Source organism: Artemia sp. Qi Xiang Cuo, chromosome 7 (genome assembly GCF_049724085.1).
Source record: "Artemia sp. Qi Xiang Cuo chromosome 7, ASM4972408v1, whole genome shotgun sequence".
Taxonomy (NCBI): Eukaryota; Metazoa; Arthropoda; class Branchiopoda; order Anostraca; family Artemiidae; genus Artemia; species Artemia sp. Qi Xiang Cuo.
The window spans coordinates 78,058,055-78,070,575 of NC_142800.1; the positions used below are offsets into that span (position 1 = coordinate 78,058,055).

A 12,521-nucleotide genomic window follows, 5' to 3' on the forward strand; every position below is an offset into this window, starting at 1 on the left:
CGTTGAACAAAATGGTTGTTTCAAAATTTTTATTGGATTTTTATGCGGAAATGGTGTGCGTGGGATGGGTGTTAGTTTTCCTTCAATCCCTTTTGACTATTAAAAAGGGCGCTAGCCCTTCGAAGTATCTATTACACCGCTCTCTATAAAAACCTCATATGCCCACAGAGCATACCTTACATCCCTTGCCCTGAGAGGCGTGTGGGGGGTGATATCATCCTCAAAAATATAATATCCAGAACTTTCAACTACGTTGAAAAAAAAGGCTATCTCAAAATTTTAATTGGATGTGTTTGGGGAAATGGTGGGGGTGAGAGGGGTGTTAGTTGCCCTTCATCAGTCTCGACTAGCGTATTAGAAAGGGCACTAGCCCTTTCAATTTCCAATTGAATGAGCCTTTATTGAAGTTTCTACGACGAAACTTCCTGTAAGAAGCCTCACATGCCCCAGGGCATACCATAAAACCAATGCCTAGAAGGCTCTGGGGGAGGGGAGTTGTCATCCTCAAAAACCTAATTTTCAGAACTTTCATCTACGTTGAACAAAATTGGCTATCTCAAAATTTTGATTGGATGTTTGGGGAAAAGGTGGGTATGAGAGGGGGGTTAGTTGCCCTCCAATCACTTTCGACTATACGTTGAAGTTGAATCAACTTTCAACTATACGTTGAAGAAAATGCCTATCACAAAGTTTTAGTTGAATGCATTTGGGGAAATGGTGGGCGTGAGAGGGGGGTTAGTTGCCCTCCAATCACTTTCGACTAATGAAAAGGGCAATAGCCCTTTCAATTCCCAGTCGAATTCTCTACGAAAGTCTCTTCGAAAACGCTTTCTATAAAAGTTCTTTTTGAAGTCTCTACGAAAACGCTTTCTATAAAAACCTTATATGTCCCCTGGGCATAACTTACAACCCTTGCCCTGAGGCGTTTGGGGGGTTTGTCATCCTCAAAATCCTAATTTCCAGAACTTTCAACTATACGTTGAAGAAAATGCCTATCACAAAATTTTAATTGGATGCATTTGGGGAAATGGTGGGCGTGAGAGGGGGGTTAGTTGCCCTCCAATCACTTGATTATTGAAAAGAGCACTAGCCCTTTGAATTTCCAATCAAATGAGCCCTTTTTCAAGATTCTGTGACAAAGCTTTCAATAAAAACCTTATATGCCCTCAGGGCATAACTTACAACCCTTGCCCTGAGGGCTGTGGGGGGAGTGTCCTCCTGAAAGATATAATTTCCGGACCTTTCAACTACTTTGAACAAAATGGCTATCTCAAAATTTTAATTGGTTATGTGTGAATAAATGGTGGGCGTGGAAGATGTGTTAGTTGCCTTCCAATCACTTTCAACTCTTAAAAAGGGCACTAGCCATTTCAACTTCCAATTGAATGAGCCCTTTTTGAAGTTTCTAGGACAACGCTTTCTATAGAAACCTTATATGCCCCCCAGGGCCTAACTTGTAACATTTGCCTTGAGGGCTGTGGGGGGGGGGTGTCATCCTCAAAGACCTAATTTCCGGAACTTTCAACTACTTTGAAGAAATTTGTTATCTAAAAATTTTTATAGAATGTGTTTGGGGAAATGGTGGGCGCGAGAGGGAGGTGTGTTGCCCTCCAATCACTTTCGACTATTAAAAAGGGGACTAGCCCTTTGAATTCACGATCGAATGAGCTCTCTTTGAAGTTTCTATGACAAAGTTTTCTATAAAAACCTTATGTGCCCCCAGGGTATAACTTACAACCCTTGCCCTGAGGGCTGTGGGGGAAGTATCATCCTCAAAAACATAATTTATATATGGAAATCCACTACGCCGAACAAAACGGCTATCTAAAAATTTTGATTGGATGTGTTTGGGGAAATGGTAGGCATGGAAAGGGTGTTAGTTGTCTTACAACCACTTTCGACTATTAAAAAGGGCACTAGCCATTCCAATTTCCAATCGAATGAGCCCTTTTCGAAGTTTCTAAGACAACTCCTTCGATACGAAGTGCCCTGGTATGAAAAACAAATAATACATTGTGCCTACATCGTTCTTTACTTAGGCAGCGCAATTGCGCTGCCTATGATACGGGAGATAATGTGACAGAAGGCAGAATCAAAGGGTTACCAGTAAAAGTGGTAACATAGCCATCTAATATTTGGAAAATTGGAAATCATAATGGAACGTTGATACAATGAATAAAGTATAAGATACTACCAAGGTTAGTGATGCTCTTTACATGATCGATCTTTTCGTTACCCACCGTCACCTTTTCATCTTTATTTATTTTTAATCTTAGCTACTAACCTCATTTCCTACTTTAACTACAGCAGTTTTATTCTCGTACATATCTGGTTTCCATTCAAGGATAAGACCTTCGCTAAAGCTCTTCTATCATATCATAAGAACTGAACCCTGTAATGTTTACAAATCTTTCTTATTTGATGCGTGCCCTTTTAGTTTTGGGTACTGTGAACTATTCACAAGTCCATATGGCCTGGCTGCTACTTTATCTGATACTTTAGATTAGAAATATGCGTTTGGTAAATCATGCCATAGATTTATATTATTGAAACGCACCTAGTCTGCGCTTTTGTTAAGAATATATATATATATATATATATATATATATATATATATATATATATATATATATATATATATATATATATATATATATATATATATATATATATATATATATATATATATATATATATATATATATATATATATATATATATATATATATATATATATATATATATATATATATATATATATATATATATACTATCTTTAAATATTGTACTGGCATGTCAATAAATTTAGAGGGAGTAGTCAATCTGGACTTGTACCAGTTGAAGATAGGAATGAGGCTACAATTTGCGATACGGAAAGAATTAAAGAGAGATGGGCAGAACATTTTGAGAATTTGCTAAAGCGAGATAGAGCTGCAGGAAAGGTATAGAGGAAAATGAAAACGTTCGTGATACCTTGAATGTGAAGAAAGATTTGTTTTGTGAGGAAGAATTAGTGACTGCACTAAACGGATTAAAAAGTAATGAGGCCCTAGTTGCTGATAGTGTGGTATTTCAGTTTCTTAAATGTAGACATTCTGAGATTAGAAATAAGTTACTGAAGCTTATGAATATGATTTTTAAAAAGGGAAAGTACCTAACGATTTTAGGAAAACCTTAATTAAGCCACTTTATTAGAAAGGTGATAAAAGTGAGTGTCGTAAATATCGAGGCATTAGTCTGGTCTCTGTAGGTAGCAAATTTCTTAGTAATATGATACTTTTTAGACTGAGAGATGCCATAGACAAAGTTTTAAGATAAGAACAGTGCTGTTTTAGAAAAGGTAAAGGATGTGTCGACCAAATTTTCTCTCTTAGGTTAATAATTGAGAAGTGCCAGAGTTTTCAAACACCTTTGGTCCTCAGTTTTATAGATTATGAGCAAGCGTTCGATTCTGTTGATAGAACAGCTTTAGTAAAGGTTTTACACTTGTATGGTATACCAGACAAATACATTGAAGTGATTAGTGTAATGTACGAGAATAACACTGCTAAGGTTAAGGTAGGAAATGAGGTTAGCTGCTGGTTTTGTATTAAATCAGGAGTTAAGCAGGGTTGTGTTCTATCCCCCTTTATATGGATTATTTTGATGGACTTTGTCTTAAAGAGCACAGGAAAGGCAATGGGAGACCACGGAATCAAATGGGGAGGAAAAGGTTTCCTGGACTTACATTATGCTGATGATATAATAATCCTAGAGGAAAATTTGAGAAAAATGAATGAACTTTTAGAGGTTTTGCGAGTTCAGGGTGCTAGAATAGGTTTGAAAATTAATGTTAAGAAGACTAAGTCACTAAGGCTACGAATAAGTGAAGATGAAAAGATTACGTTGGGTAATGAAAAGATTGATCAAGTGGGCAGCTTCACTTACCTTGGTAGTATTATTAGTAAAGATGGTGGGAGCAGTGAAGATGTTAAAAGTAGAATAGCCAAGGCTTAGGGTGTTTTTTCACAATTAAAAAAGGTTTGGAAGAATAGGAAGATAAGTCTGCAAACCAAGATTAGAATATTAGAAGCTACAGTGATGACAGTGGTCATATATGACTCTGAGGCATGGGTGCTCCGAATAGCGGATGAAGATTTGCTTGATGTTTTCCAGAGAAATTGCTTAAGGATTGTTCTGGGTACCCGGCTGACTGACCATATTTCAAACAATAGGCTTTACAAAAAATGTAGTTCAATACCGCTCTCTAGGGCTATAATGAAAGAAAGGTTGAGGTAGCTAGGGCACGTTCTGCGGATGAAGGATGACAGATTGTCGAAGATTATTCTTTTCGGCCAATCGTCTAGGGCTAAACGGAAAGCAGGTCGTCCTCGTCTGGGGTTGGATGACGTCATAAAGAAAGATTTAAAGGAAATGGGAACTTCGTGGGAGGGTGTAAAAAGGGAGGCTTTGAATAGATTGGGATGGAGGAGAAGCGTGCGTAGCTGTGTTGGCCTCTTGTTGCAGCTTGTTGCTGCGGTGAGTTCTTAGTAGTAGTAGTAGTAGTAGTACTATCTTTATAAACGAGCAATAATTGTGCATGTATGGATGTATGTGTGCATTTCTTCTCATAAACCGCTCCATATTCTTTCGGAAACATTAGCATCCTGGGACGTTCTGGCCTAAAAAAACGGTCTAGATACGTCAGAAGTTTGAGTAAATTCTTTAAAAGCCTTAATTTTAGGTGAAAAAAATTATGTGAATGACGTCATTTTTATATACATCAGTATGGCAATGACGTTGTTACAGATGTCACACTTATGTGGAAAAATTGAAGATATTCTAATAAGGAGAAGTTTATATTAAATTGCTTAAAGACCAAAAAACTGGCAATTGCAAAATTATTCGTATATATTTTGACAAGGGATTACAACAATTCAAAAACCTTAAAAAAGAAAACAAAAAGTTTGAAGCTTAGTATGATCGAGTTTGAGCGCTAAGTTATTGTGCAAACTGTATAAACATTTACAGATGCCTGAGCAATAATTTTAATGTTTTAGTTCAAACTAGAAAAATACCAGAAAATTTTAAAATTAGTTTATTTAATTGTTCGATAAAATCCACTCGCTACGTAAATAAACTTATAGGTTTGAACGCAACCAGTTGTATAATGTCAGTAGGAAGGCCAAAAAACGAAAATTTTCAAGTATTACAAATGATGATTCGATATTTTGACAAGGGATTACAACAATTCAAAAATCTTAAAAAAGAAAACCCAAGTTTCAAGCTTAGTACATATCGTTGTTAGAAATCGGACTAGCTTCAATAATCAAATATTTTTGAAAAGTCAGCAGTATGAAATGACAGTAAATTGCGTAAAAAGCAAAAAACTGGTAATTGCAAAAATATTTGTGTATTTAACAAGGGATTACAACAATTCAAAAACCTTAAAAAAGAAAACCAAAAGTTTGAATCTTAGTAGAAGTCATTGTTAGAAAAACATCATTACCAAATTTCTTTTCTTATAAGCATTAGCTATGTCTTCTTAAACATGAAAAAAAGTTGAAAAAATTTTGGAGTTTAAGCGGGGATAGATGAGTATATTGCACAAACTTTAAAAATATTTAGAGGCCATGAGTAACAATCTTAATGTTTTAATTATAAGTAGAAAATACCTGAAATTTTTAAAACAAGTTTGGTTTTTCGTTAGATAAAATCAACTCGCTACGTGATTAAGCTTATAGGTTTGAATGCAGCTAGTTACATAATGTCAGTAGGAAGGCCCAAAAAAAACAAAAATTTACAATTATTACAAATGATGATTCGATATCATCCAAAAAACGAAAATTTGCAACAATTACAGGTGATGATTCTCTATTTTGACTAAAACAATTCAAAAACCTTAAAAGTTATAAGAAAACCAAAAGTTTGAAGCTTAGTATTATAGCAATCGGGAAGCTTCAATAATCAAATATCTTTGAACAGATTTCAGTATGAAAAGACGTTAAATTGCGTAAAGAGCAAAAATCTGGTAATTGCAAGAATATTTATATATATTTTAACAAGGTCTTACAAAAATTCATTCAAGGGACTACAATTAGAAATGTTTTTGAGTTTTGACAGTCATGGGTGATCAGATTATTGAACATTCAATAAACAGACTTGCATTAATATTCTTAATATTCTTATTTTAATAATTAAATTTTCTTAACATATAATAATTAAACAAATTAATGTAGAACAATAATTTTAGCCTAATGGATGGAGACGTAGTCTGGTAGATGACGGAGACGTAGAATCCAATCCTGGTCCCGTCAATTTCACAATGAACGACGTTAGGTCCCATAAAACGTCTGTGGACTATGGCAGCTCTGACCTTTTAGACGCTTTACCTATAATCGATGTGGCCATAACCCGTAATCTGAAGGGAGAAAGGCCTGAACTAGCCCTACATCAGTGTTGGTCTGTCGAGGCTCGTGATAGGTCTAGGATTCATTCTGTACCTTTACCTGTATCGGAGACCACTATCATTCCCGACCACTACATGAGCATTCGTGGTGCGAGAGTGGCTCGTCGTGGCTCATTGGGGGTATTGTTCTTCGGTAATTATTGGATTTCCAAAGACTCAGGAGTGCCTTTTACTGTTGACGATGGATTAAAAAACTTAGTTCTGAAGTTTAGAACTTATAAATTTTATCTGACGAGTGAATCAGAATCAGAAGATGAACTAGAAGATGATTTAGCTTCAGCACTTAAATACAGATTAACTGCAGACTGGATGCTGCGCACGGCTGACATTCTCACTATTGGTTTAGCACTTCATGATCATGAAATCATACATTTCGTGAGTGGTGACGAATGGGCTATTAAACTGGGACTTTTACGCACATGGACTGACTGGACCCCCTCACGAGGGCTTCGTTACATACCTCTCCGGGGTCAAGAACGCGAGCTCAACCGATGGATGGTGACTGACTCGAATCCCGGTCTTACCCGATATTACAATGTATCTCCTCGTGCTGTCGAGAATTGTGGAGGAACTAATGCCGCCGGGTTACAAACGCCAAATGGTTTCCCATTCCAGGGCGTAGGTGTACCAAAACCAGGGACAATATCATGTCATATCAGTTTACAAAATATGGATTTGACTCATACTGTCATCCTACCTTCTTGGTGGAACAGGGAGCCTAATGCCCAAATAATGTTTGCTTTATGGATATGTTTGATAGCACCCTGGCCTATGTGTCATTTTGGGATATGCTTTAATTGCCGAAATCCTTTGGACCCTGGAAATACAGCGATGGCGTGTTGTTACACTTGGATGGGGAGTTTAGTCAGTCTACCGGGCGAATTAAACATTGAAATATTGCTCCCACGACGTGAAGCAAAGACAACTGTAACTCAAAGTGCAGCTCCAGCTATTCCTGCTAGTGCTATAAGTCTTTTCGTGCCTAGAACTGGTCCTACTGCTGTAGGTGCTATCGCTGCTGATACACCTTTGGCAGTTATCGGTGATAATGGCGCTGCACCTGCGGCTGTCCAGCCCACATTGGTTGAATACTTAATGTCTTGGGTAGACCACTTTACTCCAACAGACGTTCGGAATCTTAGCAAATACCTCCTCAAATATGGGGTATTATCTCCCAACCATATGAACATGGCAGCCGAGGCAGCAGCCGTCTTTGCCACCAGAAAGGGTACACTATTTGCTCGAGATCCTGATGCTCCCTTCAACGCTGCCTATGTAGATCAACAGAGCAGTTTTGGTGGCAGTATTGCTGGAATACCAGAAAGATTTGTTCAAACTTGGACTTGGTCGTGTGATCGAGTACCTCATCTAGGTGATAATTACGATTGGAGCCAAGACCTCCAACCTCGTCCTGATCATGGGACAATCCCTCGTACAGATCCTTTTGTAATGTCCTGTTGTATGAGTGGAATGGCAAAAATTTCCCGTAGCTCAGAAGACTTAGGGATTTTCAATTCAAACCATCTCTTAAGCGGTTCTCTGTTGGCCTTCCGTTATTTGACTTTATCCTGGCAGATGGTATACGCTGCCACAGGATGTGGGTGCGATACTCTAGCCAGTATAGCTGCGAATGGCCAGGGAAGGGAATTTTTTGATTTCTTTCCTTCCTTCAATTCCTTTTTTGGTTGCCCTATTCCACCCCCTGCTAGGTTGCCTGCTAGGTTTCTACGAAACTCTTTTGGTTGTTCTTTGGCAAAAGGAGACTCAAACATGCAGTTAAGTGATTTTCGACGTTTTCCTCGAGACTGGACTTCAGCTGTTTGTGATACTTTGTACATGCAACGCTTCAACGTATTGACCCCTCAGATGTATCCAGATGCGTATTCCACGATATATGCCCTGCAATTATGTCGTCGTTTTACTCCGTATGTTGAAGGACGAGCGGGGGAGGGTGTCAGTGGAATATCTGAAGCGAACTGGGTCGTTTGTGCCCAGCCAAACAATGCCGGTCCTTTCACTCGTCCCTCTGTGGCGTTTAGACAGCTTCTTCATCTTGAAGACTGGCCCAGTTTTACCGATGATGAGTACTGGAATTCGAGGGTTGCTCTATGTACCATGCCTAATTTCCAGCTATTACCAGTAGCAGTGGGTACAGGGGCTGTGGCCGGCGCGCTTCCTGCTGGACTTCTTCCTACACTGGCTTTTTGGAGCGCCGGTGATTTACCTGACATTCCCATCATAAAATCTGGCGCTTATTCCAGTACCACATGGATCACCCCCCTCGAGTGCGCTACTCGTCGTCATTTGTCTATACAGATAGTACCACCAGACGTGAATCGCGCTTTGCGTATACAGGCCGGTCAGGAATTAGGAAAGTGGTGGTCTTGGGTTGCGATGCGTGTCCCACAAATGCCCCAAGCAAATTTCTACAATCTTGATGAGATTTCTGCGAACGCTTTACGCCGGATGAGTTTAATGTTAGGTTTAGAGGAAGGAGACGATACTGATCAGACGTAGCCGAGTGGATGTTTCAAGACTTCAAGCACAGCTTTTTTTCTCATTCTAATGGTGTGTCATATGATTATTTTTTATATTATGATGATTTGTTAAAGTACATTTTTTGTGTTCTGATTAATCGAGTTAATCGTGTTAGAGAATTTTCTAGCAGTACGAGTGTAGGTTTTACGGAGAATTTTTTAGTCTAAGCATTAGTCTCCCGAGAGTTTTGCGTAAACTAAGGGATTTTATGGTTAGTCTATGAGTAAGGAGAGAACCTGTGGATTGGGAGGCTATGACGATAGCTCTAATTTTTCCCATCTTTGGATTGATATTCCGCTAAACCTTAGGGATTTAGTCATGAAGAATACGATTGTATACCCTAGCGCTTAGGATGCTAAACCATCTACAGATCGGCTTTGTTTAGATATGGCCAACAAGTTTCCAGTCTTGCCAGCTAGGGCTAAGAACGAATATCTAGTGTTATTGAATTTATGGAGCATAAAAGAAGGGGACATTCATTGGGCTTGGGCTGGGTTCGGTGGTCCTGTGGGCTATGCAGTATCTAAGGGAGCAGATCTGGAAGAGGTGGATTGGCATACTGCCATGGATCACTTAGCAATAGGGGATCTAGGTCCCAGCGAGAAGAGTTTATGCATAGTTTTGGGGCCCTGTCGTAGTAACACAGATTTTACTATTTGAAACTTTAGATTAGGGGATATTCTATCACTGTGAAGGAATGTTTTAAATGCTTCTACTGTGTAATATATGCTTACATTCTTGTGGAAGTTCGATTATATATCTGTTTCTAACATTCTTGTGGCTTCACTTCTATTAGAACACGTAGATTGTTGGGAATTTTGGGAAAAACAGGCGTTATCAGGGTAATATTTTGCATGTTAGGGACACTGCTAAGGCTATCTGTGACCACATCAAGAGGACAAATTTGGATATGCCAGAGGTGGACTGGGTATTATTCTATATAGTACACAACTTGTACACCGTAGCTGCTAGTTCTGGGGTCCGATCCTATGGCCTTAACCTGTGAATTGGGTAATTCTGGACAGTCATCACAGCGGTTGGTAACTTCCGCCTTGAAGGTTTCTCAGGCATAGCAAAATGTGATATTAGACCTTATCCGATCGTTGTCTAACTACCCAAATGAATTCCCTGACAAGGATAGGCTGGGTATAGAAGGTTGGAGCTGTTCCGGTGCTGTGACATGATTTAGGTTATCCGCTCCGTAGTAAGATCATATGAAAATAAGAGGACTATAAAGAAAGCGGAGAAAACATTAAAATGTTAATTAAAGAGCTGTATAATGGACCCCGTGGACAAAATTGCTGAATTTTTGAAATATTTAGCTAGATACGAGGGCTATTCAGAAACTAGGGAACGTTTCCGTCTGACGCCACTAGACACGCGGCAATCACATATGTTTTGATATGCGCGTGCTCGTAGCTTTAGTCGGCATCCAGCCGTGAGAACGAGAACATCTTTTCACTGCCCGTTTCCCCAATATTCCAATTTAAAATGTGTGCTGCAATTGCAAATCCCGCCAGTTGTGAAGTGCGGTCCGTAATACTGTTTTTGTTAGCAAAAAAACGATAGAAATTCATCGGCAAATGTGCGAAATGTATGGCAACGAAGTAATGAATGAAGGTTCAGTGCGGAAATGGTGAATCCGGTTTAAAAATGGCCGAACCAACGTGCATGATGAAGAGAGGAGTGGACGCCCGAGCATTGTGACAGACGATCTTTTCGCCAAAGTTAATGAGAGGATTCGTGGGATTCATTCAAATGGGAGATTTTCCCACATCCACCCTACAGTCCCGACCTAGCACCGAATGATTTTCACTTTTTCCCGAAGATGAAGAACTGGCTAGCGACACAGCGTTTTGATGACGACGACGAGCTCCGAGCGTGCGTCACTGAGTGGCTGAAATCGCAGGCGGCGGATTTCTATGATGAAGAAATTTCGAAGCCTGTTCACCACTACGATAAGTGCCTTAATTTGTTTGGTGACTATGTAGAAAAGTAGCATTTTAGTCACTCTTTCAGATGTATATAATAAAATATTTTTCTTGTACTTAGTTTTTGTTTTATAACAAAACGTTCCCTACTTTCTGAATAGCCCTCGTAGCTGAATAAATGTAAATAAATAATGATTATTTTCTCAATCATTCCGTGTTATTTGACGAAACAATTTGAATTAGTAATGACTTAGGAATCAAATAAATTGTCTGTGAAGCAATTTAAAACAAACCAAACTTAAATAAAATAACTTAATGCACAATAAAATAAAATTTGGAGCCAATCAAAATAAAACCGCTCCCTTAAGGATTGACTGATTGATACCTTTATTTTCAAAAATTCATAAAAGTAATAAGACAATAAGATAAACCTAGCCACTACTAGAAGGCCAAATGACCTGTGCATAGTGGCTCACTTAATTAATTAAATCGCACAATGAAAAGACAAAAAAAAGACCAGTCACATACATAATGCTCGCAAGAAACCTGCTCTCACCCTCCATCTCGACTGAAGAGAAGCCCTTTGACCTGGGATTTAAATGACGAAACCGGTTCAGAGTCCCTAATGCTGTCCGGGAGGCTATTCCAGAGGGGTACACTTGTGTGATGTGGCACGCGGGCTGACCTCACTGTATTTCTCTTTTCATTTACTAGCTTATCGGCATTCCTAGTATGATTAAATAAAAAAAAAACTTTTTTTAACTGAAAGTAAGGAGCGACATTAAAACTTAAAACGAACAAAAATTATTCCGTATATGAAAGGGGCTGTCCCCTCTTCAACGCTCGTCTGCAGTTCTAATTGTGTAAAGTACGCTAAAAGTCCTTTTCATATACGGAATAATTTCTGTTCGTTTTAAATTTTAACGACGTTCCGTTAGAAAAAAATAGTTTATTTAATTTTTGAACGTTTTTGAATTAATGCAGGTTTTGATTTTGGCTCACCGTACATGAATAATTAAAACAAAATTTGCAAATTAATTTTACTTTTATTTGGTTAAATGGCTTTCTCGAAAGTTGTTTAATTTTATTTACGAACGTTTTTATTATTAATAAATATACGTAACTTACGGATTAACTCACCTAACGAACTTCTATATTCATATATGTTTAATACGTATACTAGGGGGAGTGCCCCCTAGTCAATACCTCACTCTTGACGCTTAAGTTCGAATATCGTTCCATTTCTTTAAAGATGACCTCTGAATCACAGAGAATTTTAATAAGAATATATAGCTCTTGAGAAAGTATTTAGAAAACTCTAGCTTAAAGTGTGAGGTTTTGAATAGGTGGTAATCCCAATCATATACTTAATAATTTCTGTTTGTTTGAAGTTTTGATGTTGCTGCTTACTTTCAGTTGAAAAGCTTGTATTTGTTTTTTATTTTATATCTGATCGTTTTTTTAAATAATCCTGGGAAATCCAGCACCCTCTTCATAGCAATGTCCCTTCCCCCATGAAAACTTCCTCATTGGAAAGATCCTCCCACATAACCCCCCCCCCCACTACCAGAAAAAATCCTCCTTGAGAACGTCTTTATACTTCC

The 12,521-nt window shown here is 38.4% G+C and overlaps 1 protein-coding gene across 3 annotated transcripts in view; it reads left to right on the forward strand.

Moving 5' to 3' along the window:
• Window positions 1–12,521, forward strand: part of LOC148950718 (tetratricopeptide repeat protein 27) — a 71,497-nt gene that overhangs the window by 33,772 nt on the left and 25,204 nt on the right. The window contains exon 9 of one of the 3 annotated variants that reach the window (XM_089092598.1): window positions 6,233–9,051. The exons of 1 other annotated variant lie outside the window; for it this stretch is intronic. In XM_089092598.1, the coding sequence (XP_088948724.1) occupies window positions 6,233–8,965 (2,733 nt within the window). In that variant the 3' untranslated portion in view covers window positions 8,966–9,051. Of the gene's footprint in view, window positions 1–6,232; window positions 9,052–12,521 lie in introns of those variants that run through there. One more of the 3 variants, XM_089092597.1, reaches the window with a different exon arrangement.